Raw genomic sequence first — 26,059 nt, forward strand, 5'->3', positions numbered from 1 at the left:
AAGCTTCATAAATGTTGACCCTTGACTGAAAGGAGTCAGATTTATTTTTAGCAGTGGGGAAAGGGACCATGTGATATGTAAACCAGAACAGATCCATATTAACTCAATATTCCTAAATTAACGCTTGACTTGAATCAAGATTGCAAGTTAGCCAAGAAGAAACTGCTTCAACAATAAGATCTTAACTGGGATTTGATCTTTTAACCGATTGATCTTCTGTTAGCTCCCCATTTATAGTAAGTTATCCAGTCAGGTTGCATTTTCTTTACACTTGCACATGCATTTTCCAGTACCGTAATTAAATGAAAGATTTAACTCACCTCCCACTCTTCAAACAGTCTATCAAAAACATTCTCACTCAAGGAAAATGCACACTTTCCATCCAGGAGAATAAAGTCATCTACTTGAGTGTCACCCATTCTTTCAAGCAAATAAATATCAGGTCGCCAATGTTTCAGGTATTCATGTAATTCAGCCACTCTGCAATGACAGAACAGTAAATTAAAGAACAAACTTGCATTTATACAGTACTTTTCATGACCTCAGGACATCCCAAAAAGTGCTTTACAGCCAATGAAGTACTTTTGAAGTGTAGTCACTGTTGTAATGTAGGGAAACGCAGCAGACAATGAGATAAATGACCAGATAATCTGTTTTTATTGATGGCTAAGGTATAATGTTAGCCAGGACACTGGGAGAACTCCCTTGCTCTTCAGTAAGCCATGAGATTTATGCCCACCGGAGAGGGCAAACATGGCTTTAGTTTAATATCTCATCCAAAAGATGGCACCTCCAAATCTCTTCTGCAATGCAGCACTGAAGTGCTCAAAATCTCTGGAGCTGGACTTGAACCCAATAAAGTGTTATCATTCAAAGAAACACCACGTACACAAAATGACAAATGGAAATCTTCATCTTTTGCCCTTGCAGAGATAACCTGACTCAGATCTAAAAACATCCCCAATTGCAAACTGTGATTTTGGTAGGATTACCTTTACTTGCAGAAAGCCAGGCTAATAGTAGTCCAGTTTATTTACACAAATAAATCGACACAGATACATAAAAAAAACTTTCAGGCACTTACTAAGAAGTAAAGGGAGTATTTTAAAACACTCGATCAGCTCCAATAGTCACATTGTCCGCATGCCCGATACGAGACTCCCAAAACAAATGCTCTACTCAGAGCTCCGACACAGCAAGAGAGCCCCAGGTGAGCAGAGGAAACGCTTCAAGGACACCCTCAAAGCCTCCTTAAAAAAGTGCAACCTCCCCACCGACACCTGGGAATCCCTGGCCCAAGACACGGGAAGGCGCTGAACACCTCGGCCTAGAAATTCGGTGGGCTGCGCCAACAGTTAGCGCCTAAAGAGGACACTCAGTGGCTTTAGCGCCACGTCTCCCGCGATATTTAGCTGGGGCGCTAATGGCGGCGTTAGCCTGCTGCGCCGCCACCGATGATGTCATCGGTGTGCACAGCGCCCCGATCTCGATATTCGGTAGCGCCCGCCTCTGTAGCGCCGTTCGCAAATCGCGCCCGGTTCACGGGGCCTACCTGTGGTGGCAGTGGCGCAAATTAAGGTGGAGGTGTGGGGCGGCCGTTTTTTTCGGCGGCTGCCTGCCAGCCCCTCCGTCCCCGGCCTCCTGATCTCCCCCCACGGCAGTGCCGGCTGTTTTCCGAGAGCCCGGCACTTCTCCTCAGTGCCGGGCTCTTTTGCCGGCACTCGCGATCTCTGACCGCGCTGGTGCAGGCCCCTCCCCCTTAAGGGGAGGAAGGCCTGCACTACCGCAGCGCACCGTGCCGCAGCAGCACATTGCGCTGCGATATTAAGTTTCAGCGCCCTAAGAGGGACGCGGAGCGCCTCGAGCCTCGCCCCGTGTCCCTCTTGGGGCGCTCAAGCTGAATTTCCGGCAGTCGCAACTGCTCCGATCGCAGCGCTAATTCCAGCGCCCAGGCGAGCGTGGCGCCCCGTTTGTGGCTCCACCGAATTTCTCCCCCCTCGAGTCTCTTCGCCAGGAGCAAGTGGAAGCCAAGCGCAAGCAGCGCACGTCAACCCAAGCACCGTCTGCCCCACCTGTGACAGAGACTGTAGGTCCCGCATTCGACTCATCAGTCACCAGAGAACTCGTTTTTAGTGTGGAAGCAAGTCATCCTCGGTTCCGAGGGACTGCCCAAGAGGAGAAGAGGATTCCCATTACTTGCAGAAAGCCAGGCTAATAGTAATCCAGTTTATTTACACAAATAAATCTACACAGATACATAAAAAAAAACTTTCAGGCACTTACTAAGAAGTAAAAGGAGTATTTTAAAAACACACGCAACACAAACAACGTGTGAAGAGCTTACTTACTCCGTGCTCAGCTCAAACTTGGCCTCTTGGAATGAAACCGGTCCCATGACTAGAGGTTTCATGTATCCAGTAATAAGGAAACACTGAAAATTTGACTTTTTAATATCCCCCTTAATTCTTTTGAAGAAAAGAATTTCAAATGTTGGAGAGTCCAGCCTCCTCTGCTGATACTATCTATATAACGATCTGGAGTAATTCAGGACTTTTATAAATGAAGGCCATTTTTCACCCATGATTCTTAATAGAATTTCCAAGTCTCTTTAAAACTAATTACAAATTCTTCAATTTTGCAACTTTTAGAAATTAAAAAATAATTTCAGATGTATTTGTCCTCAACAGGAGGGTGATGGTGCAGGGAAAGCCAAACACTTTTCTCTTTTTGCACCTAGTCTCTGCGTTCTGCACTGGCAGGTCTGGTATAGCGAGGGTTAGACAGAAGGTATGCCTCTCCACTGCTCCAACAATAGAACTTACTTCATCCCTCAGAATAGCACGTACTACTGCACAATGAAGATCTCCATTTCCCACGTCAGTTGTCCTTTGAGTAAGACTACCAAATATCACAAAGTATGGCTAGACTAGTACAGGGGGCTAGAACTGGGTTGAGAATTTCCTAACTCATTTCTCCCCTTACCCATACAACTGGTCAAGAGAGGAAACTTTTATTCAGGCAATCCTAACTAGATTCAAATTCAGGATCCAGAACTAAAAAGACAATATACTAAACCCCTCCCTTACTGCAAGTCATATGATACAATTCACAATTAATGCTACTGATAGTTCAGCCCAAATATTTAACTGCTTGTCAAAATCATTCATGAGCATTAAGTAGAAGACGCTGTAGTAAAAATCAAATTTCAGAAATTAATTTAGAGAAGGAAATCACCTTGCAAACTATATAAAAAGTCAGTAACACCAGCTCCACAACCATTGCAACTCAGCTGCTCTCAATGATCCACTCTGTATATAATCATCTTCAATTCAAATGCACCCTTAAACCTAAAGTATCAATCAAAACCTAGTCCATGCCTACAGTAGAGAGACCCCTACTCACCGAATGGACCCCTCTTGTACTAGCCTTTCCAGTCAGTGGACTAAACCAAACTGCAGCACAGACTGAGTTTTTAAAGTGGGCTGTAAACACAGTTATAAATCTTGTCTTGACTAATCAGGAGCCTGCCCTGGTTAACATTATGATAATGTAGATAATCATTTGCAGCCGACATTCTCAGGCCCCCAGTATGGTAGACCAGCTGTTTAAGCAATTCGACAAGAAGGATCTTTAGAAGAGTCAGCGTTATTTATAAAAATGTTGTACACATTGTCAAATGATTTTTGAGTATAATATTTTAAACTTAGAAAAAGTTTATAGTGACAACTGCATATTTTTACCTCTACACCGATGCTGTAATCTCTTGGCTCTTTTCCAGTGGAACAGAACGGTTTGGCTGCAGGAGGAATGTTAGAGCCCTGGCTAGCACCAAGAATGTACATTTAGGCTCGTGGACCACAAAATGATGTACAACAAATGCGATTTCTGAGATGCTTAAAGGAGTGATGTTCTTTTATTTGATATTTTTGTAAATATTTATCCTCTTGTCTGCCACTGCAAACTGGTGAGACAGCATAAATCAGGCCCAATTCGGGGGCTGCTCTCTTGGTATTTGGATACAGGGGGGCTACCCACCAATATACACTGGCAGCAATCTCATCGGTTCAATCAACTCCTCCCTCCCCCTCACCTCACCCCCTCCCCCTCCCTCCACCAGACTTTCCCCCCCACACTTCCCTCACCTTTTCTGTTCATCCCAGTCACCACCCTTTCCTCTTCCCTTTTCCCCTCCATGCCACCTGACAGGTCTGCACAGGGCTTAAATTGGAAGAAATATGTGATTTGCCTGGCAGCATAAACAAGTTGTCTCTGAAAAACAGCATCACTTTCAGCACAAGCATAATCATGCCAAGAATCTTAATGTATCAGTGCACTCTTCCTACCAGCGCAAAGTAATCAAAATGTACAGTGGCTTCATATATAATCTTGAAAATACAAGCTTGGCTAAACTGCCTGCGCCGGTTCAATTGCACAGCTTTCATTCACCACAAACAAGGTATTATTGTATCACCTATACTCAAACCTAGATGACGATGATTACAATCTGGAATGAAAAACAGGCTCAATGTCATGCACAGCCCTAGAAGCAGCCTTTGCAACAGTAGACTCTATTCAGCACAAGCAGCCCTCAGAGACCACGAGGGCACTACCAGCAGCTTCTGTGCAGCCAGTCCTGTAAAAAAATATTTCCACAAGTGGGGATTTAACATGACTATCAATACACAATGGTCCTGCTTGCAGTGGGAACAGGGCTTTGAGTTTGTTAGCATCATATCTGTCAAAACAATTCCAAATGATTCCTGTTCTAACCTGCAAGTTACAACCTCAAAATGATTTTTGAGGTTGTAACTAGCAAGGTAGATAAAGGGGAACCAGTGGCTGTGGTGTATTTGGATTTTCAAAAAACATTCGATAAGGTGCCACACAAGCGGTAATTAAACAAAATGGGATTCAGGGTAATATATTAGCATGGATTGCGGATTGGTTAACAGACAGAAAACAGAGAGCAGGAATAAACAAGTCATTTTCTGGTTGGCAGGCTGTAACCAGTGGGGTTCCGCAAGGATCAGTGCTTGAACCTCAGCTTTTTACAATCTATATCAATGACTTAGATGAGGGAACCAAGTGTAATGTATCCAAGTTTGCTGACAATACAAAGCTAGGTGGGAAAGTAAGTTCTGAGGAGGTTGCAAAGGGATGTAGATAGGATACGTGAGTGGGCAAGAACACGGCAGATGAAATATAATGTGGAGAAATGTGAACTTAATCCACTTTGTTAGTAAAAATAGAAAAGCAAAATATTTTTTAAATGGTGAGAGATTGGAACATGTTGGTATTCCGAGGGACCTGATGTCCTTGTACACGAATCACTGAAAGTTAACAAGTACAGCAAGCAATTAGGAAAGCAAATGGTATGTTAGCCTTTATTACAAAAGGATTGGAGTATAAGAGTAAAGAAACCTTACTGCAATTTCAGCTTTCTGAAGGGACCACTCTCTCCGCAACACCCTGGTCCACTCCTCAATCACCCCCAACACCCCTTCCCCTTCCCACAGCACCTTCCTGTGCAAGCGCAGGAGATGCAACACCTACCTTTTCACCTCCTCCCTTCTCACTGTCCAGGGCCCTAAACATCCCTTCCAGGTGAAACAGCGATTTACTTGTACTTCTTGCAATTTAGTATACTGTATTCGCTGCTCACGATGAGGTCTCCTCTACATTGGGGAGACCAAACGCAGATTGGGTGGCTGCTTTGTGAAACACCTCCGTTCAGTCCGCAAGCGTGACCCCAAGATTCCGGTCGCCTGTCACTTTAATTCTCCGCTCGACTCCCACTCTGATCTCTCCGTCCTCGGCCTCTTGCACTGTTCCAACGAAGCTCAACGTAAGCTCGAGGAACAGCACCTCATCTTTCGATTAGGCACTTTACAGCCTCTGGACTCAACATCGAGTTCAACAATTTCAGACTATAACCTCCGCCCCTATTTTTTTTCACATGGCAGCTGTTGCTGATTCTGTCATTCCCATTTACACCTCCAGACACATCTTGTGTTTCTTAACTTGTCTCAGTACCATCCCCTTTTGTATTTTAATCTCTCCTGCCTTTCATCCTATCACAGACCTCCCCTTTTGTTCTTTCCTCCCCTCCCCCCTTTCCCTGCCCCTGCACTTGCTTCAAAACCTGTTACATCTCTAACTGTTTCCCGTTCTGATGAAGGGTCATCGACCTGAAACGTTAACTCGGTTTCTCTCTCCACAGATGCTGCCTGGCCTGCTGAGCATTTCCAGCATTTTCTGTTTTTATTTGCAATTATATAGGGCCTTGGTGAGACCACACCTGGAGTACTGTGTACAGTTTTGGTCTCCTTACCTAAGGAAGAATATACTTGCCTTAGAGGGAGTGCAGCGAAGGTTCACCACACTGATTTCTGGGATGGGGGAATTGTCCTATGAGGAGAGACTTACAGAATCATAGAATGGTTACAGCACGGAAGAAGGCCATTCGGCCCATTGAGCCCATGCCAGCTCTCTGCAAGAGCACTTCAACTAGTCCCACTCCCCCACCCTTTTCCCGTAGCCCTGCAAATTTTTTCGTTTAAGGAACTTATCCAACTCCCTTTTGAAAGCCGTGATTGAGTCTGCCTCCACCACCCTTTCAGGCAGTGCATTCCAGATCCTAACCACTCACTGAGTAAAAAGGTTTTCCTCATGTCACCATTGGTTCTTCTGCCAATCACCTTAAATCTGGGTCCTCTGGTTCTCGACCCTTCTGCCAATGGGAACAGTTTCCCTCTATCTACTCTGTCCAGACCCCTCATGATTTTGAACACCTCTATCAAATCTCCTCTCAATCTTCTCTGCTCCAAAGAGAACAACCCCAGCTTCTCCAGTCTATCCACGTAACTGAAGTCCCTCATCCCTGGAACCATTCTCGTCAATCTTTTCTGCATCCTCTCTAAGGCCTTCACATCCTTCCTAATGTGCGGTGCCCAGAATTGGGACACAATACTCCAGTTGAGGCCGAACCAGTGTTTTATAAGGTTCATCCTAATTTCCACGCTTTTGTACTCTATGGGGGTGATTTTGCCAATGGGGGCGCGTTGGAGGCGGGACTGCTGCTTGTTGGGTTTTAGTCCCTCCTCCATCGACTTGTGGCCAACCCACGCTATTTTCCCTTGATTGACCTTGTTAAGCCCGCCCAGGGGAAGCCGGTTATAGAGAACGTCAGCGTATGACGTTTCATCTGTCAAAATGAATTGCCAGCTCTGTGAAGCTGTCAAACTCTGACATTCTCTGTAGTTTGATGAGTCCTTGACTCATCAAACCTCTTTTGTGAGCAGAAATTAGATGGTTGTTGCATCGGAGAATGCAGCAGCCATCTGTCATCTCTGCCGGTGAGATGCGAGACTCTCCGCATCTCCAACTGTTGAAGCCTGCAGGAAGGAACAAAGGTAAGTAAACATTTTTTATCACTTTCCACTCACCTCACATACTTACCTCTCCACACTTGCACCCATCACTTACCTCCACAGCGCACTTTTACACCCCGCAGACCCACTACTCACCTCGGTGACCCTGGCGGGGTTTCCCGACGTCGGGATGCCCGCGCCTCTGGTGGAAAAATGGGGATAATCCTCTTATCTGCCTGTTAACTAATAAGTACATATTCATAGTGCTAATCTTTCCAGTGGCCAATAATGAGAGAGAACTGAACCAATTGTTTTGCAGCATCCCAGGGAAAACTTTTGCAAAGTTATTTTCTTATGATGGGTCCCAGGAGTATTCCAACTGAACAGTGCTGTATATTGTAGCAAATTTGTAGCTTTGTGACTTGCCATTCAATTACAGTGAAAATATGAAAAAAAAATGTTTATTAAAAAATGCCTGTTAACTACCTGTTAACAGGCAGTTAAGTGGCTGTAATCCCCTTCCCGCCGCCAGGAGACGGGACCCGGCGCGGGACGGCTACCCGCCTCCTGGGAAGAAGGCACGGAGGCGGGTTGGGGGCGGGATGGGTACCCGCCCCCAGATTCTGCCATTTTCCCGGCAGTCCTGCCTCCAAAGGGCAGTCCGTGACCTCTATTCATGAAGCCCAATATCCCATAAGCTTTTTTAACTGCTTTCTCAACCTGCCCTGCCACCTTCAATGATTTGTGCACACATACCCCCAGGTCTCTCTGTTCGTGCACCCCCTTTAGGATTGTACCCTTTAGTTTATATTTCCTCTCCTCATTCTTTCTACCAAAATGCATTTTTCTGCGTTAAATTTCATCTGCCACATGTCTGCCCATTCCACCAGCCTGTCTATGTCCTCTTGAAGTTTATCCCTATCCTCCTCACTGTTCACTTAACTTCCAAGTTTTGTGTCATCTGCAAATTTTGAAATTGTGCCCACATCCAAGTCATTAATATATATCAAGAAAAGCAGTGGTCCTAGAACCGACCCCTGGGGAACACCACTGTGTACCTTCCTCCAGTCCGAAAAACCACCGTTCACCACTACTCTCTGTTTCCTGTCACTTAGCCAATTTCGTATCCATGCTGCCAGTGTCCTTTTTATTCCATGGGCTTCAACTTTGCTGGCAAGCCTACTATGTGGCACTTTGTTGAATGCCTTTTGGAAATCCATCTATACCATCATCAACCCTCTCTGTTACCTCATCAAAAAACTCAATCAAGTTGATTAAACACGATTTGCCTTTAACAAAACCGTGCTGGCTTTCCTTAATTAATCTATGCAGTGACTGTTAATTTTGTCCCTGATTATTGTTTCTAAAAGCTTCCCCACTACCGAGGTTAAACTGACGGGCCTGTAGCTGCTGGGTTTATCTTTACACCCTTTTTTGAACAAGGATGTAACATTTGCAATTCTCCAGTCCTCTGGCACCACCCCTGTTTCTAAGGAGGATTGGAAGATTATGGCCAGTACCTCCGCGGTTTCTTTCTTCACTTCCCTCAGCGTTCTAGGATGCATCCCATCTGGTCCTGGTGACTTATCTACTTTAAGTACAGCCAATCTTTCTAGTATCTCCTCTTTATCAATTTTTATCCTATCAAGTATCTCCACTATCTCCTCTTTCACGATTACTTTGACAGATTCTTCTTCCTTGGTGAAGACAGATGCAAAGTACTCATTTAGCACCTCAGCCATACCCTCTGCCTCCATGCGTAGGTCTCCTTTTTAGTCCCTTATCGGCCCCGCCCCTCCTCTTACTACCCATTTATTATTTATATGCCTATATAGAAGACCTTTGGATTACCTTTTATGTTAGCTGCCATTCTATTCTCATATCCTCTCTTTGCCCCTCTTACTTTCTTTTTCACTTCTCCTCGGAACTTTCTATATTTAGCCTGATTCTCAGATGTATTTTCGACCTGACATCTGTCATACGCGCTCTTTTTCTGCTTCATCTTACTCTCTTTCATCATCCAGGGAGCTCTGACTTCAGTTGCCCTGCCTTTCCCCCTAGTGGGAACGTACCTCAACTGTACCCGAACTACTTCCTCTTTAAAGGCAGCTGAATGTTCCACCACAGTTTTGCCTGCCAATCTTTGATTCCAATTTACCCAGACCAGATCCGTTCTCATCCCACTGAAATTGGCCTTCCTCCAATTAAGTATTTTTACTCTAGATTGCTCCCTGTTCTTTTCCATAGCTAATCTAAGCCTTATGATACTATGATCACTGTTCCCTAAATGTTCACCTACTGACACTTGCTCCACTTGACTACCTCATTCCCCAGAACCAGATCCAGCAATGCCTCCTTCCACATTGGGCTGGAATCATACTGATCAAGAAAGTTCTCATGAACACACTTCAGAAATTCCAAAGAGAGATTGAGTAGACTAGGCCTATATTCCCTAGAATTTAGAAGAATGTGAAACATATAAAATTCTTACAGGGCTTGACAGGGTAAATGCTGGCAGGGTATTTTCCCAGGTTGGGGAGTCTAGAACTAGGGGTCACAGTCTCAGAATAAAGGGCCGGCCATTTAGGACTGAGATGAGGAGACATTTCTTCATTCAAAGGGTTGTGAATATTTGGAATTCTCTACCCCAGAAGGCTGTGGCTGCTCAGTATATTCAAGACAGAGATCAATAGATTTTTGGATTCTAGGGGAATCAAGGGATATGGGGATAGTGTGGGAAGGTGGTGTTGAGGTAGAAGATCAGCCATGATCTTATTGCATGGCGGAGCAGGCTCGAGGGGCTCTATGGCCTCCTCCTGCTCCTATTTCTTATGTTATGTTCTGTGACTCTTTCATAAATGTGGGAGACCTGATAAAGTCTGGGGGAAGGGGTGTTAGGTAGATTGGTGAAAGTCGCAGGGGTAGTGAGGGCAGCTTTGGCCTCACCATAATCACCTACCAATCGAATAACACATTGACATTTCTTGTCCAAAATAATAAATGGCTATTTGTAAGAAGCACTGGCACTGAATTTTGTTGGGAACAAAATGAGGCCGTACTGGAGTATAATTCTATTTTTCAAACATGCCTTTGATTGTGATCTGTTCGCAAGATATGCCATCTTGTATAATATGACCAAAAACTTATACTTCCAACTAACTACTATATTTAATTTGCTAACAAATGTACAGACTTACTCTTTTTAAAATGTTCAACGTTTCTTCATTTATTGAGTTAAATTGCCACAGACGTAACAGCTCCTAATATGTCTAGTAATATATGGTTATTCCATTTTGAAGAATTCGCATTAAATTTAATGTAAGAATTGTTCTGCAGCTTTGTAACCGCCACCTAGCGCAGTGCTGTGCCACTATTGCTGTACATGTTGGTGTTTCAGCAGTGTCTGATCTCAGCGCCTTTACTTTGGGATTCTGGTTCTTTCTTTCTCAGCTTTCAACACTCTGCATGCAGCTAAAGGCACTCACTCTCACGTTAGTTATATCACCGACTCTTCAGCTGTGGCTCCAGCTCAGCCAGCGGCATTCCTGACGATAAATGAACCTGTCCTTGCAAAGCGGGCAGCAGGTGGGTCTCCCAATCTGCCTGAAGCTCCAGGGGGCTTCCCTATAAACCTGCCGAGCTGGAATCAGTGTTGCTGCATGTTGATATGATGCATGCATCGTTGTGTAAGTGCAGACAGCAGAGGACCGGTTCGGCTTGTGTGAAGATTGGCTCCTGCAGTTTCACCATACAGGAGTGGGTCTATGTGGAGACCAAGACCAGCTACACGTAAACACGGGAGTGCTGTATCTCGGTCACTCTCCTGAGACCTGGGCATGCACACCCACTGCTGTATACAACCTGGGCAATCTGCAACACCTGAGCTATTTCAGAGCTCACCAACCAGAAAAGTATTTCTCATTATTGTGGCACGGCCTGCAACTGCAATTAATTAGTCACTTCTCTGAGTATCAGTGATCAATTAATCTTTGATACGTTACCTGGAATAGGACGATGTTAAAATGATGAATGAAAAAGCCTCCACTGTAATTCTAATTGTTCCATCGACTGGACGAAAAGCATGCTGAAACAACTCAGTTAAAATATATTAATCCCCATATTTTAACATAATAGATCACAGGAAGAAGTGTTAAAGGAACGAAAAGCAGATCCATCACCGCTGTTTAATAGTCATGAAGCAATTATTATAGTCGACCCTGCCACACATCACGAGGTGCAAGCATTTTGCATTTTACAATTTCAGAAAAAGACGAAAAGCAGATTAAACGTGCTGAAAATATTAGAAACCGCGCAAAAATAGGACATCCAGCAAGAAATCAAGGGGTCGATTTTCGTGGAGCCGTCAGGCGGGGTTTCAGGCGTGTGGAGGGGGAAAATCCCGAAATCGGGGGTCCCGACACCATCCCGCCCAAAACCCCGCTCCATGCAACTTTCAGAGGCAGCGGGTACCCGTCCCGCACTGGGACCCGCCGAAACCAGGCGGGAAGGGATTAGTGCCAATTAACTGCCTGTTAACAGGCAGTTTTTAGCGTAATCCCTATTTTGAGGGGTTTCGTGTGGGATTCCCGACGGCTCCAAACCACGCCAGGTAGAGCAGGCGGGCCGTCGGGTTGAAGGACTTGGAGGGGTCACGATGTCGGCGCTCAGGTGAGTGATGGGTGCATGAGTGCAAAGGTAAGTGTGTTTGGTGTGTCTGAAATGTGTAAATAACTTTTACTTACCTGTACTTACCTTAACAGCCTTTCTTCCTGTAGCCATTGGGAGCCCATCGCTCAGCCGGCACTTAAAGCTGAACGGCTGTGATCTGTCAAAAGTGACAGCCTTCAGCTTTGAGTGCCCAGCGAGATTTCTAACTGAGTCTGTGCAAAAGGACTCATGTTAGAACTCTGTCAGTGTTTGACATCTTCAAACAGCTGTGAAACACTGATATTTCATCTGTCAAGAACTCTTGACAGATGAAATTGCAGTCTGTGATGTCACCTGTTGCCGGGTGGCCCTTAATTGGCCTGCTGAGCCCGCTGGGAGGGCTCAACAAGGTCAATCAAGGGAAAATCGCGCGGATTGGCCAGACGTCGTAGTAGGCGGGTCTAAAACCCGAAAGTTGTAGTCCCGCCTTCTTCCCGACAGCTTCAGGAAAATCGACCCCAATGTGACCTTTCTTTCTACCTTATGCCTTTATTAAATTCCCATCTATAATGTTCAAATTCACAAAATGTAAGTGGAATAGCAACAGAGTGCCCATTCTAGTTGCAGGGTTGCTAGCTCCCAATACAGACTCTGATTTATAGACTCTGACTATGTTTGTCTCAAATCCTTGTCTCTGATATTTGTGTGCAGACATTAACCGATTTATTTTATACTGTGGCCTTTTCTGCTGAAGTAGCGGAGGAGTTTCAGAGGAACATATAGTCAATAGGCTGGATTTTGATACTGGAGGCGTGTAGGAGGCAGGACGACAACTTTCGGGGTTGTAGTCCCGCCTCCATTGAGTTGTGGCCAACCCACGCGATTTTCACTTGATTGACCTTGTTGAGCCCGCCCAGCGGGCTCAGTAGGCCAATTAAGGGCCACCTGGCAACAGGTGAAGTCACGGATTGACATTTAATCTGTCAAGAGCTTTTGACAGATGAAATATCAGCGTTTGACAGCTCTTTGAAGCTGACAATCTGTACTCCAAGTTAATTCCTTCCTCTCAGGCTGATTTTGAGATCTCTCCAGAACAGAAAGCTGAATGCTGCAACTTTTGACAGCTCGCAGCCATTCTGCTTTCTGTGCCGGTGAGATGAGGGACTCCCGAGGCCTGAAGGAAGGAAGGCTGTAAAGGTAAGTTAAATTTCTTTAAACACTTTACACACACCAAAAACACTTACCTCTGCACTCATGCACCCATCACTCACCTGAACACCGGACATCTCGAACCCTCCAAGCCCTTCAGCCCGATGGTTCGCCTCGCTAACTTGCCGTGGTTTGGAGCTGTCGGGAAGCCCACACTGGCATGGAGGTGGGTTGGGGGCGGGATGGGTTCGTGCCCCCCGATTTCGCGATTTTAACCCCCCACACGCCTCCAATCCCGCCTCCACGGCCCAATGAAAATCCTGTCCATAGAGTTATAGAGCACAGAAAGAGGCCCTTCGGCCCACCGTGTCTGCGCCGGCCATCAAGCCCTATCTATTCTAATCCCATTTTCCAGCACTTGGTCTGTAGCCTTGTGTGCTATGGTGTTTCAAGTGCTCATCTAAATGCTTCTTGAATGTTGTGAGGGTTCTTGCCTCTACCACCCTTTCAGGCAGTGAGTTCCAGATTCCAACCACCCTCTGGGTGAAAAAGTTTTTCCTCAAATACCCTCTAAAACTCCTGCCCCTTACCTTGAAACTATGCCCCCTGGTTATTGACCCCTCTACTAAGGGGAAAAGTTCCTTTCTACCCTATCTGTGCCCCTCATAATTTTGTACACCTCAATCAGGTCCCCCCTCAGCCTTCTCTGCTCTAAGGAAAACAACCCCAGCCTGTCCAGTCTCTCTTCATAGCTGAAGCGCTCCAGCCCAGGTAACATCCTGGTGATCTCCTCTGCACCCTCTCCAATGCAATCACACCCTTCCTATAGTGTGGCGACCAGAACTGCACACAGTATTCCAGCTGTGGCCTAACTAGCGTTTTGTACAGCTCCATCATAACCTCCCTGCTCTTATATTTTATGCCTCGGCTAATGAAGGCAAGTATCCCATATGCCTTTTTAACCACCTTATCTACCTGTCCTGCTGCCTTCAGGGATCTATGTACATGCACACCAAGGTCCCTCTGATCCTCTGTCCTTCCTAGGGTCCTACCATTCATTGTGTATTCCCTTGCCTTGTTAGTCGTTGCAAAATGCACCACCTCACACTTTTCAGGGTTAAATTCCATTTGCCACTGTTCTGTCCATCTAACCATTCCGTCTATATCGTCCTGTAGCCTGAGGCTTCCCTCCTCGCTATTTACCACTCCACCAATTTTCGTGTCATCTGTGAACTTACTGATCATACCTCCTACATTCATATCTAAATCATTAATGTACACTACAAACAGCAAAGGACCCAGCACCGATCCCTGCGGTACACCACTGGACACAGGCTTCCAGTCACAAAAACAACTTTTGACCATCACCCTCTGCCTCCTGCCATTAAGCCAATTTTGGATCCAATGTGCCAAATTGCCCTGGATCCCATGGGCTCTTACCTTCTTGACCAGTCTCCCATGTGGGACTTTGTCAAAAGCCTTACTGAAGTCCATGTAGACTACATCAACTGCACTACCCTCATCCACACACCTAGTCACCCCCTCGAAAAATTCAATCAAATTGGTCAGACATGATCTCCCCCTGACAAAGCCATGCTGACTATCCCTGATTAATCCCTGCCTCTCCAAGTGCAGACTTATTCTGTCCCTCAGAATTTTTTCCAACAATTTCCCTACCACTGATGTTTGGCTCACTGGCCTGTAATTCCCTGGTTTATCCCTATTACCCTTCTTGAACAATGGTACTATGTTAGCTGTCCTCCAGTCTTCTGGCACCTCCCCTGTGGCCAGAGAGGTTCTGAAAATTTGTGTCAGAGCCCCTGCAATCTCCTCCCTTGCCTCACACAGCACCCTGGGATACATCCCGTCAGGGCCTGGGGATTTATCCACTTTTAAGCCCGCTAAAGCCGCTAGTACCTCCTCCCTCTCAATACTAATTTGTTCAAGTATATCGCAATTCCCCAGCCAGATTTCTATGCCTACATCATCCTTCTCCATAGTGAACACAGATGTAAAAAATTCATTTAAAACCTCACCTACATCTTCCGGCTCTACACACAGATTGCCACTTTGGTTCCTAATGGGCCCTACTCTTTCCCTGGTTATCCTCTTGCCCTTAATATACTTATAAAACACCTTGGGATTTTCCTTTATTTTGCCCGCCAGTGTTTTTTCATGCCCCCTCTTCGCTCTCCTAATTTCTTTATTAAGTACCCCCCTGTACTTTCTATACTCCTCTAGGGCTTCCACTGTTTTTAGTCCTTTGTATCTGCCAAAAGCCTCCATTTTTTTCCTAATCCATTCTTGTATATCCCTTGACATGCAGGGTTCCCTGGGCTTGTTGGTCCCACCCTTGACCTTTATATGTTAAGCGTTATTAAGTTAGTTTTCACGCAGGCACTTTGCTCTGGAGAGGGTGGGAGAACAGCAGAATGGTGCAGTTAGGAGGAAGGAACTGGAAGATACATTTCTGGTCTAACTGTCCCCTTCCTAAGCCTTTCTGCCTCTCCACCTCTTAAAAAAACTCAAAACCCTTCTCCTCTCAAACTTTTGGTCATCTTGCCTAACCTCGTCCTTCCTGGTTTGGCATCATATACCTATCCATGAAGTGCCGTGGGACTTTTTAATGTTAAAGTTGCTATATAAATGCAGGTTGTTGTTGCCCTGGGATGTTCAAACTCTGTGCTGTGAATTGGCTTCACATGATGCAGCACAACAGGTTTGGAGTGGTCACTGTGCCAGTGTGAGGGAGTTTACACAGCTGAACCTCAGCGCATCATTGCTGATGTAACCCGAGTTAATGATTAGGGCCTAGAAATTCAGTATAGCCACTTTTGGGGCGGTAAAGTCGGGCGGGCGCTAAAGTTTGCGCCCGGCGCAAAGTCGATGGCACTTCGCCGATATTCAGTAGTTTCGCCCTAAGAGGTTGCTTGAGTGCTAAAACTGGCGTTGCACGCCTATCTTTAGGCGCTAAGCCGGCGGTGCAGAGGGATAGCGCCGAGGCCGGGCGCAGCGCAGGTGCGGTCATTTCTTGATTGACAGCAGACACCGTGGCACCGGCCAGCTCTTAAAGGGGGAAGGGTCGACTTGCTCTGCTGCAACGGCCTGCACACTGCAGCCTTCCAGCTAGGCCTGAACACTGCTGGTGATCAGAAGGAGCCATGGCAACGGTACAGAAGGCCCGTGAGCGTGCCCTGCGCTTCTCAGCCCATGACTTGAAGGTGATGGTGAGGGCCTTGGAGAAGAGACAGCACATCTTGTTCCCAGACACTGGCAGGAAGCCTCCAACCAGCGTCTATAGGAAAGCCTGGAGGGAGGTCGCCCGCTGGGTGTCGGCCACCGGCGATGCCCCCAGGGACAATGTCCAATGCCGGAAGAAGTTTAATGACCTGACCAGGATTGTCAGGGTGAGTACCCTTTCCAGTCTCCTCCTCATCCTTGCATGTACACCTGACATGATGGGCAAAGGGACCTGAAAGCCCTAATGGCCAGCCCTCAGCCAGCAGCTATGGGACAGTCATGAACATCAATTGCACATTCTGCAATTTACACCATGGGAGGCAGTGCACACCACATCAGGGCTACACACTGGCCAAGCTATTCCACCATGGGAGGCAGCGCACACCACATCAGGGCTACACACTGGCCAAGCTATTCCACCATGGGAGGCAGCGCACACCACATCAGGGCTACACACTGGCCAAGCTATTCCACCATGGGAGGCAGTGCACACCACATCAGGGCTACACACCGTACTTACAGGCCGTCCTTTCTCTTGCAGGCAAAACTTGCCAACAACCGAAGGCACCAGGAGCAGACCGGGGGAGGCCGCCTCCAGATCCAGGAGCTCACTCCCCTGGAGGAGCGCGTGAGTCGCCTCATGGGACCCCGGGTGATTGGGCCCGTCGCCTGTGGAGATGCCGACCCTCTTCTGGGCCACAATGGTATGGACATCACCTTTTGGACCTCTCTCGTCGCACTTGCGCATCCGATCTACCTCCTTTGCCATTGTCCGACCAATGCGCTGAATGCCACCAGTCATGCCTCCCTCGCTGACGCCCTCTCCTCACTCTAAAGCTACTCTTGTGCCTTCCTGCTTTCAGCTGGTGACGAGGAGCTCCCTGAAGCTGCCAGTGACAGCCCCTCCGAGGAGGAGGAGGAGGAGGAACAGGAAGGCGGACCATCAGGGCAGCAGTCAGGTGCGGCTGCAGATGCCGAAGTAGTGGACACGTCTTCCCTGGAGGAGAGCCTGGAGGAAGTGTCGGAGGGGAGTGGAGCTGCTGGGACCAGTGGCGTCCAGCAACCCAGGAGGGCTGCAGTTGGTCCGCGGCCTTCCCCCCAGAGGGGGGAAGGATCGGAGGGGAGTGCAGTTGCTGGGCCCAGTCGCCGCCGGCAACGTGGCAAGGGTCGGCCAGCTCTGCCCCCTGCTCCCCAGCGGGAGAGTCTGGACTCCAGTCCGGCCACCTTCAACTCAGAGGAGGTGCGCCACCTCGATCAAATGGCCCAGGATTCGGATCGCCGGCACACCGAGCTGATGGGGGTAGTGGCACGGATGCCTGAGGCCATCGAGTCCCTGGCTAGTAGTGTGCGCGAGTTCGGGGCCTCACATGCCGCAAGTGGCCGGCTGATCAGTGATGCCGTCCAGACAGTGGCTGCTCTGTTGCGGTCGCAGACCAGGGCAACAGGGGCACTGACTGCTGCCACACGCGCTGCGTCAGCCAGGCATCGCCTGGACACCCGCCGCGCTGCAGCAGCACAGCGGGCTGCCCTTCGGCAGATTGGTGCGCATGCTGCAGTGCGGGCCCGTGCGAGTGCCAGAGTGGCTCATCACCAGCCAGGGCCGACCATCCGCCAGATTGCACACATTCCTCCAGCCGTCACCGCCATTCCCCCAGTGGCGCCTCAACGGCAAGCGGCTGCGAATGATGTTGGCCAGGCACAGCTGCGCCAATCACCAGCCGGACCCTCGAGGGGCAAACCCCGTCTAGGCCGCCCCCCAAGGGCATCTGCCGGAAGGACATCTAACCCTCAGGAGCCTTTCCCCAGCCTCGCAGCAGCCACTGGGCAGAGCTTGCGGAGGAGCAGCAGGCTGGGCAGGGGCCCCAAAAGGCTCGACAAGGTCTCGCCCTCGCGGCCCAAGAAGTAGACGGTGTGGCCAAGTGTTATTTTATATGGCGATGCCTATGTTTCTTTTGGCCATGGTTGTTTTGTTTCTGGGGATGTTTTTTGGGTTAAGGCCGAGGATGAAGGCCATTTTTGAACAAATGTTCAGTTATTCCTCCCCAGGTTGTGGGAGTGAGTCATTTGATGTACTGTTTTTTGGGGCCGTTTAATGTTTCTGGGTTTCATGTGTGAAGGGGTTTCATTGGTCTAAAATAAAGATTTCTCTTTATTCAGAGAGTGTCCATGTTTGTTGCTGTAAGTGTTTGTTGCCTTCGCCGGCTGAGGGCTTGCGGAGCGGCTGCGTTCATGTTCCTTCATGGCCACAAGGCATTCCCTGACAGGGGGCTTAGAAGTGACGTTCAATAAGCCGCCGACGGACGGCCCTTGGACCTTCTCGCTCCCTCCTGGGATGGTACTCCTCCTCCTCCTGCTCCTCCTCCTCATGCTCCTCCTGCTCCTCCTCCTGAGGTGGTGGTCCAACGTGAGGTGGCAGTGCCTGAGTCCTGCGGAGAGCCAGGTTGTGCAGCATGCAGCAAACAACGACGAATTGGGACACTCGGTCCGGGGAATACTGCAGAGATCCGCCGGAACGATCCAGGCAGCGGAACCGCTGCTTGAGGACGCCAATTGTTTGTTCGATTATGTTCCTGCTTGCTTGATGACTCTTGTTGTATGCCTCTTCAGCAGGGGTCCTGGGCGCGCGGAGCGGGGTCATGAGCCAGGTACACAAAGGATAGCCTTTGTCCCCGAGAAGCCATCCTCTTGGGGGAGGCTGTGCCTCGAACATGTCACGCACAGTTGTCTGCCGCAGGATAAAGGCATCGTGGCTGCTGCCTGGAAAGTGGGCATTGACAGCTAGGATGCACTGCTTGTGGTCACACACCAGCTGCACATTGAGGGAATGGTAGCCCTTCCGGTTGCGGTAATCCTCCGCATGCTCCACAGGTGCCCGCAAAGCCACATGCGTACAGTCAATGGCGCCCTGCACCAAGGGGAAGGCCGCGAATCTTGCAAATCCCAGTGCACGCTGATGCTGCCTCTCCAGGGCCATGGGGAAGGAGATGAATTGGCGTCTCCTTCTGAAAAGGGCATCGGTCACCTGGCGGATGCAGCAATGCACGGCGAACTGGGATATGTTAGCTATGTCCCCAGCAGCGGATTGGAAGGAGCCGGTGGCATAGAAGTTCAAGGCCACCGTCACCTTCGCCTCCACCGACAGAGACGTCCTGCTCCTGAGCTTTGGACGCAGATCTCTGCGAAGCAGATGGCAGATCTCTGCAACCACCTCCTTTCGGAATCTCAGCCTTTTTACACATCGCGCGCCACTCATGTTGAGGTAGGTGCGCTGCTGGCGGTATGCCCTGACTGGGTAAGGCCTATGTTGCCGACGCCTGTTGCCCCCTCTGCGTCTAGCCAGGGCTGCCCCTCTCACACCGCGTCTGCGAGCCCTACGGACATGACGCTGAAACTCAGCGTTGGCACCCCATGCAGCCCCCATAATATGCTGCCAAACAGTCAAATATACAAGAGGCCACTTGCAACGCTCTGGCCTGAAGCCAAAAATACCTGAGCTAGTGTGGGCCCAAACCAGAAAGCTGTCTTCCTTGGTCTCTCTCCAGAAATCCGTTGCACAAGAGTGTTTGCTGCAAAATGGCTGCCCTTTATAGTGCAGGGTAAGTGCCCTTTAATTTACGCTCCCCGGGTCCCGCGTCGGCTCTGTTGCGTTCCACTAAACAAGCGTGCGGGCCGCCGGCCGCACAATGGGGCGGTCCCACTGAAGTTCTGGATCGGGGCGCGCAAAGGGCGTTGCACGAGGATATGACGTCATTTTCTGCGCGCGCAGGTGAGCGCGCGCTAAACTTTGCGCCGGCGCTAAATGTGTACTTAATTTGGGGCGAGGCGTAGATCGCGCTGCGCCCGGACGCTACACGCATAGCGCCCGAAATTCACTTCTCTTAAGGCGCTAACGGCTGGCGCAACCAACTGAATTTCTACGCCTAGGTCTTTACTGATGTTAAATCACCCAAGTTACGCTTTTTGGCTCATTTACTCTTCCAAGGCAGTTCTCTCTCATGATGTCACCCGCATTTGTTATTTAAAGAAAAGTACACAGAAAAGGGCCAAAGAGATAAAGCGATGTTAATCTTCACTCTCAGCAACTATTTGAATTATAGAATAGATATAAAGGGGTCGATTTTCAGTGTGCGTGAGGCGGGCTTTTAGGTGTGCGGGGGGGGGCAAAAATCCTGAATTCGGGGGTCCTGACACCATCCCGCCCAAAACCCGCCTCCACGTAAGTTTCACAGGAGGCGGGTACCCGCCCCACACTGGGACCCACCGACCCGAGGCGGGAAGGGATTAGTGCCAATTAACTGCCTGTTAGCAGGTAGTCAACAGGCAGTTTTTAGCCAAATTCCTATTTTGAGGGGTGTCGTGTGGGATTCCCGACGGCTCCAAACCACGCCAGGTTAGAGCAGGTGGGCCGTCGGGTTGAAGGACTTGGAGGGGTCGCGATGTCGGTGTTCAGGTGAGTGATGGGTGCATGAGTGCAAAGGTAAGTGTGTTTGGTGTGTCTAAAGTGTGTAAAGAAGTTTAAATTACCTGTACTTACCTTAACAGCCTTTCTTCCTCTAGGCTTCGGGAGTCCATCACTCAGTCGGCGCTGAAAGCAAAATGGCTGCGAACTGTCAAAAGTGACAGTCTTCAGCTTTCATTGCCGGTGAGAGTTCTAACTGAGTCTGCGTAGAAGGACTCAGGTTAGAAGTCAGACTGTCAGTGTTTGACAGCTTCAAACAGCTGTGAAACACTGATATTTCATCTGTCAAGACCTCTTGACAGATGAAATTTCAGTCTGTGATGTCACCTGTTGCCGGGTGGCCCGTAATTGGCCTGCTGAGCCCGCTGGGCGGGCTCAACAAGGTCAATCAAGGTAAAATCGCGTGGATTGGCCGGACGTCGATGTAGGCGGGACTAAAACTCGAAAGTTGTAGTCCCGCCTCCTTCCCGACAGCTTCATGAAAATCGACCCCAAACTGTTTGTCACAGGCATTTGCTGACCAGCAGGGCGCTGCTCACTGTCTGCTCCCTCCCTCCCTCCCTCCCATTACTGGAGCAGATCAGCCCTAACGTGCTTTTTCCTGACTTGTCTTGTATCAAGCCTTTGGTCACCTATCCTAATGGCTCCTTCTATGGCTCGGTGTCATATTTTGTCTTATAATACTCCTGTGAAGCACCTTGGGACGTTTTTCTATGTTAAAGGTGCTATATAAATGCAAGTTGTTGTTGTTGTCACACAGGGACGGACTGAAGAAAGCTGAATGCTTTATCCCATTTATTTCCCCTGTTTTCTTGTCTCCACTTGTGACGTGTTCTTGCTGAGATAATAATCCCTGCTGCACCTCACCCAAGTGGCCATTCTTCATCCATGAGTCAGTAAGAATTGCCAGGCTATTCAGCCTTGGGGGTGTGGTAAACCACTGTTTGTATTCCTGTTTGTCCTGTTTGTATTCCACTGTGTACATGCCTGGACATGCCTCGGCTGACTCCTCCCACAGGTCCTAGTATAAAGGTGACTGCTCCCCAGCCCTTGGTATCCTGGACCGGTCGACCACTCGAGGCAGACCTCCATTCTGTTGTTAATAAAAACCTTTAGTTACTCTTCTAACTCTCAGTCTTTTATGAGTAATTGATAGCGCATCAGGGGGCATCACATACATGTCCAATCCTGGGTTCATCTGATGACTGATTATATGCACTTCCCAGCAGAAGATCACCGGATAGTGATTAGGAGCGTGAACTCTGGCTACTTCTCCCCCCGCCAGTTTAGGTTTACTGTAACACACCCACCGTCACCCTGACACGGGTCAGGTAACTCAGTATATACGAGAATCAAACACAGATAATATCCCTCCTCATCCTTCTTGACTTGTCTGCAGCCTTTGACATGGTTGACCACTCCATCCTTCTCCAAAGCCTCTCCACCGTCATCCAGCTGGGTGGGACTGCACTTGCCTGGTTCCATTTTTATCTATCTAATCATAGCCAGAGAATCACCTGAAATGGCTTCTCTTCCCGCTCCCACATCGTTACCTCTGGTGTCACCCAGTGATCTATCCTTGGCCCCCTTCCACTTCTCATCTACATGCTGCCCCTCGGTGACATCACCCGAAAACACAGCATCAGTTTCCACATGTACACGGGTGACACCCAGCTCTACCTCAGCACCACTTCTCTCGACCCAATCATGGTCTCTAAATTGTCAGACTGCTTGTCCGACATCCAGTTCTGGATGAGCAGAAATTTTCTCCAATTAAATATTCAGAATGACCGAAGCCATTGTTTTCGGCCCAAACCACAAACTCCGTTCTCTCGCCACTGACTCCATCCCTCTCCCTACCATCTGTCTGAGGCTGAACCACACTGTTCGCAACCTTGGTGTCATATTTGACCCTGAAATGAGCTTCCGACCACATATAAACGGCATAACTAAAACCGCCTATTTCCACCTCCGGAACATCGCCCGTCTCCGCCCTTGCCTCAGCTCATCCGCTGCTGAAATCCTCATCCATGCCTTTGTTATCTCTAGACTTGACTATTCCAACACACTCCTGGCTGGCCTCCCACATTCCACCCTACATAAACTTGAGGTCATCCAAAACTCGGCTGCCCGTGTCCTAACTTGCACCAAGTCCCGTTCACCCATCACCCCTGTGCTCGCTGACCTATATTGGCTCCCGTTTAAGCAACATCTCGATTTCAAAATTCTCATCCTTGTTTTCAAATTCCTCCATGGCCTCGCCCCCTCCCTATCTCTGTAATCTCCTCCAACCCACAACCACCACACTGCCCCCCGGCCGAGATATCTGCGCTCCTCTAATTCTGTTCTCTTTAGCATCTCTGATTATAATCGCTCAACCTTTGGTGGCCGTGCCTTCTGTTGCCTGGGCCCTAAGCTCTGGAATTCCCTGCCTAAACCTCTCCGCCTCGCTACCTCTCTTTCCTCCTTTAAGACGCTCCTGAAAACCTACCTCTTAGACCAAGCTTTTGGTCACCTGCCCTAATTTCTCCTTATGTGGCTCGGTGTCAAATTTTTCGTCTTATAACACTCCTGTGAAGCGCCTCGGGATGTTTTACTACGTTAAAGGCGCTATATAAATACAAGTTGTTGTTGTTGTTGGGATTTTCCTGGTGCACCAGCTCTCATATTTACTCACTGCAAATTCAAAGGGAAATAGCTTGGGTAACTGGAATGTGATGTGATATAGTTATAATAATTATTTGTGCTAATTTAGTGTAATTTGTACCAGCAGAGTAAGTTAAGTACAAATGAAATAGGCTTTTCTCAACCAGAAATGTTTACCACAGTGTCAAAATATCATGTCTGTTTAAACAGCTAACATCATTATCTGCCTCCCCTTTAAAATCAGTTACAAAGGATTACCATTTTCATTATCATGATTTTTTTTGTTTCTTTCTGCCTCTTATTTTCTTTAAACATACACTTTTGTTTGAACAGTGACATCGGTGAGTACTATCAATTACTAAGGACACCTTGGTATTTGTAAATGAGTAAGGATTCCATTCTGTGACTATATCCTATCTCATTTATTTCACAGGGTTGGCCTCCCCGGAGGACATGTCATTGTAGGCAACCCAGTGAACAAGCTGTGACCAGAGCTTCTAAAGGCACCAAAACCCTCCTTGGGAGGGGCTTCCTGTTGGCTGCTACCTTTGCTAAAGATAACAGCTGCAAATGGTGACATTTTGGGACAAATTCTTCAGTATGGTACACTGGAAGAAGCTATGTGGGATAATGGGCTGCAATTTTTACCAAACAAATTGTTTTCAAATCCCTCCATGGCCTCGCCCCTCCCTAGCTCTGTAACCTCCTCTAGCCCTACAACCCTCCGAGATCCCTGCGTTTCTCCAATTCTGGCCTCTTGCACATCCACCATTGGTGGCCGTGCCTTCAGCCACCTGGGCCCTATGCTCTGGAATTCCCTCCCTAAACCTCTCCACCTCTTTCTCCTCCTTTAAAATCTACCTCTTTGACCAAGCCTGTCCTAATATCTCCTTATGTCGCTCAGTTTCAAATCGTTTTTGATAACGCTCCTGTGAAGCACCTTGGGATGTTTTACTACACTAAAGGCGCTATATAAATGCAAGTTGTTGAAGTTCCACAAGGAAAATGGGTTTACTCACCATACAAGTTGTCCTAAATAGCTACAGAGTAATGGGGAAGCAGTGAAGTGGTGAAAATCAGAAATGATCTGCTGAACGAATCAAAAGACCCACACTTGGCATTGTTAGCATACCTTGCTACACCTTTGGCGAATAGCTACAGCCCAGTAATTTATTAATAGAAGATGGTCGAGAACAACTCTGATGCAGATCTTGCTTCTTAGTGGTCATATATTAGCAGGAAAAGGAGGCAGATAAGTCCCATCTGATGGAAAACTATAATTTCAGATTGAGAGTCAAATGCTACTAAATCTGAGTGAGGGTGACCAAGTCTGGCTGGGAGAGTGCGAGTCTAGGGGAATATTGCAACAAGAAGCCTCAACACCTGCAAACGTTATACAAGTGTTTCTATAAGATGAAAAAGACATGTACTACGCCATACAGCATAGAAGCTCTCATGTTTGATCCCTGCTCTGTGCTAGGTTAGCTTATCTTAGTCAAGTCCCCAGCATTTCCCAGCCATTAGAATGACATTGAATTTACAGAACAGAAACTGGACATTCGGCCCAACTGGTCCCTGCCGGTGTTTATGCTCCACACGAACCTCCTCCCACCTCATCAGCATATCCTTTTATTTCTTGCTCCCTCATGTACTTATCTAGCTACCCCTTAAATGCATCTATACTATTCGCTTCAACCACTCCCTGTGGTAGCGAGTTCCACATTCTCACCACTCTCTGGGTAAAGAAGTTTCCCCTATTCACTACTGAATTTATTAGTGACTATCTTGTATTTATGGCCCCTAGTTTTGGTCTTCTTCTGGGTCCAGGAAAAAAACACCAGTTAAAATTCTGAGGATTTCACCTCTACTTTTTCTCTCCCCTTTTCGCTTTGTTCAGTCCTATAAAGGGGCATGCTCATCTTCCAGGTTCAGTTCAGGCAAAGTTAACTGCACCTGAAATGTTAATCTGTCTTACACCTGTTGAGCCCAAAATTCCAATCTGGCTATTCGGCTGCCGGAACTGTGGTCAAGTGAGCCTTAAATGCAACCACGCAGAAAGACGCAGACCCTGTCCCAAATACCGGAGACAGGGTCATCTGCAAACTCAGGGTGGCCAGCTGGCCTGCACCTGTAAGGGTCCATCAGCGACACCTGCCTTTGCTGCAGGCTTTGAATATCAGAGTGCTGTCCTGCTGTTCCATTGTGGTAGCCGGAGGCCCTTATCGGATGGAGCAGGTAAGTGGGAAGATTTTCCTTTCCGGTCCAAAGTAGACCTCTTATGGTAATTGATCCCCATTCCCATGAAGCATTTTGGGGCCTTTACTGGGCCCGAACTGAACTTACACCTGCTCCGTGCGGGTATGGGTTCCGTTGGGTCTATAAGGTGCTGTACTTGGTGGAATTTCTCAGGGACGCTCAAGAACTGCCCCAGACACAGTTCCTTGACATAGTGGGTGTGGGCGAAAGACGGCACCCGCCTCATTGGAATTTTCAGGCCCCTTCTCCATGGGGTGAAATCCCAGTAGAACTGGGTTCTGCCCCATTTTCT

At 48.1% G+C, this 26,059-nt stretch overlaps 1 protein-coding gene across 8 annotated transcripts in view; it reads right to left on the reverse strand.

Annotated features, from left to right (window-relative positions):
* The window catches only part of LOC147103481 (nuclear receptor coactivator 7), a 432,740-nt gene that overhangs the window by 15,473 nt on the left and 391,208 nt on the right, over window positions 1–26,059 (reverse strand). For all 8 annotated transcript variants that reach the window (XM_085963105.1, XM_085963103.1, XM_085963107.1 and 5 more), the window contains one exon: window positions 321–480. In XM_085963105.1, the coding sequence (XP_085819231.1) occupies window positions 321–480 (160 nt within the window). The remainder of the gene's footprint in view (window positions 1–320; window positions 481–26,059) is intronic.

The sequence above is a fragment of the Somniosus microcephalus genome, chromosome 20, assembly GCF_052327205.1.
Source record: "Somniosus microcephalus isolate GS21.2 chromosome 20, FLI_Smic_1.0, whole genome shotgun sequence".
Taxonomy (NCBI): Eukaryota; Metazoa; Chordata; class Chondrichthyes; order Squaliformes; family Somniosidae; genus Somniosus; species Somniosus microcephalus.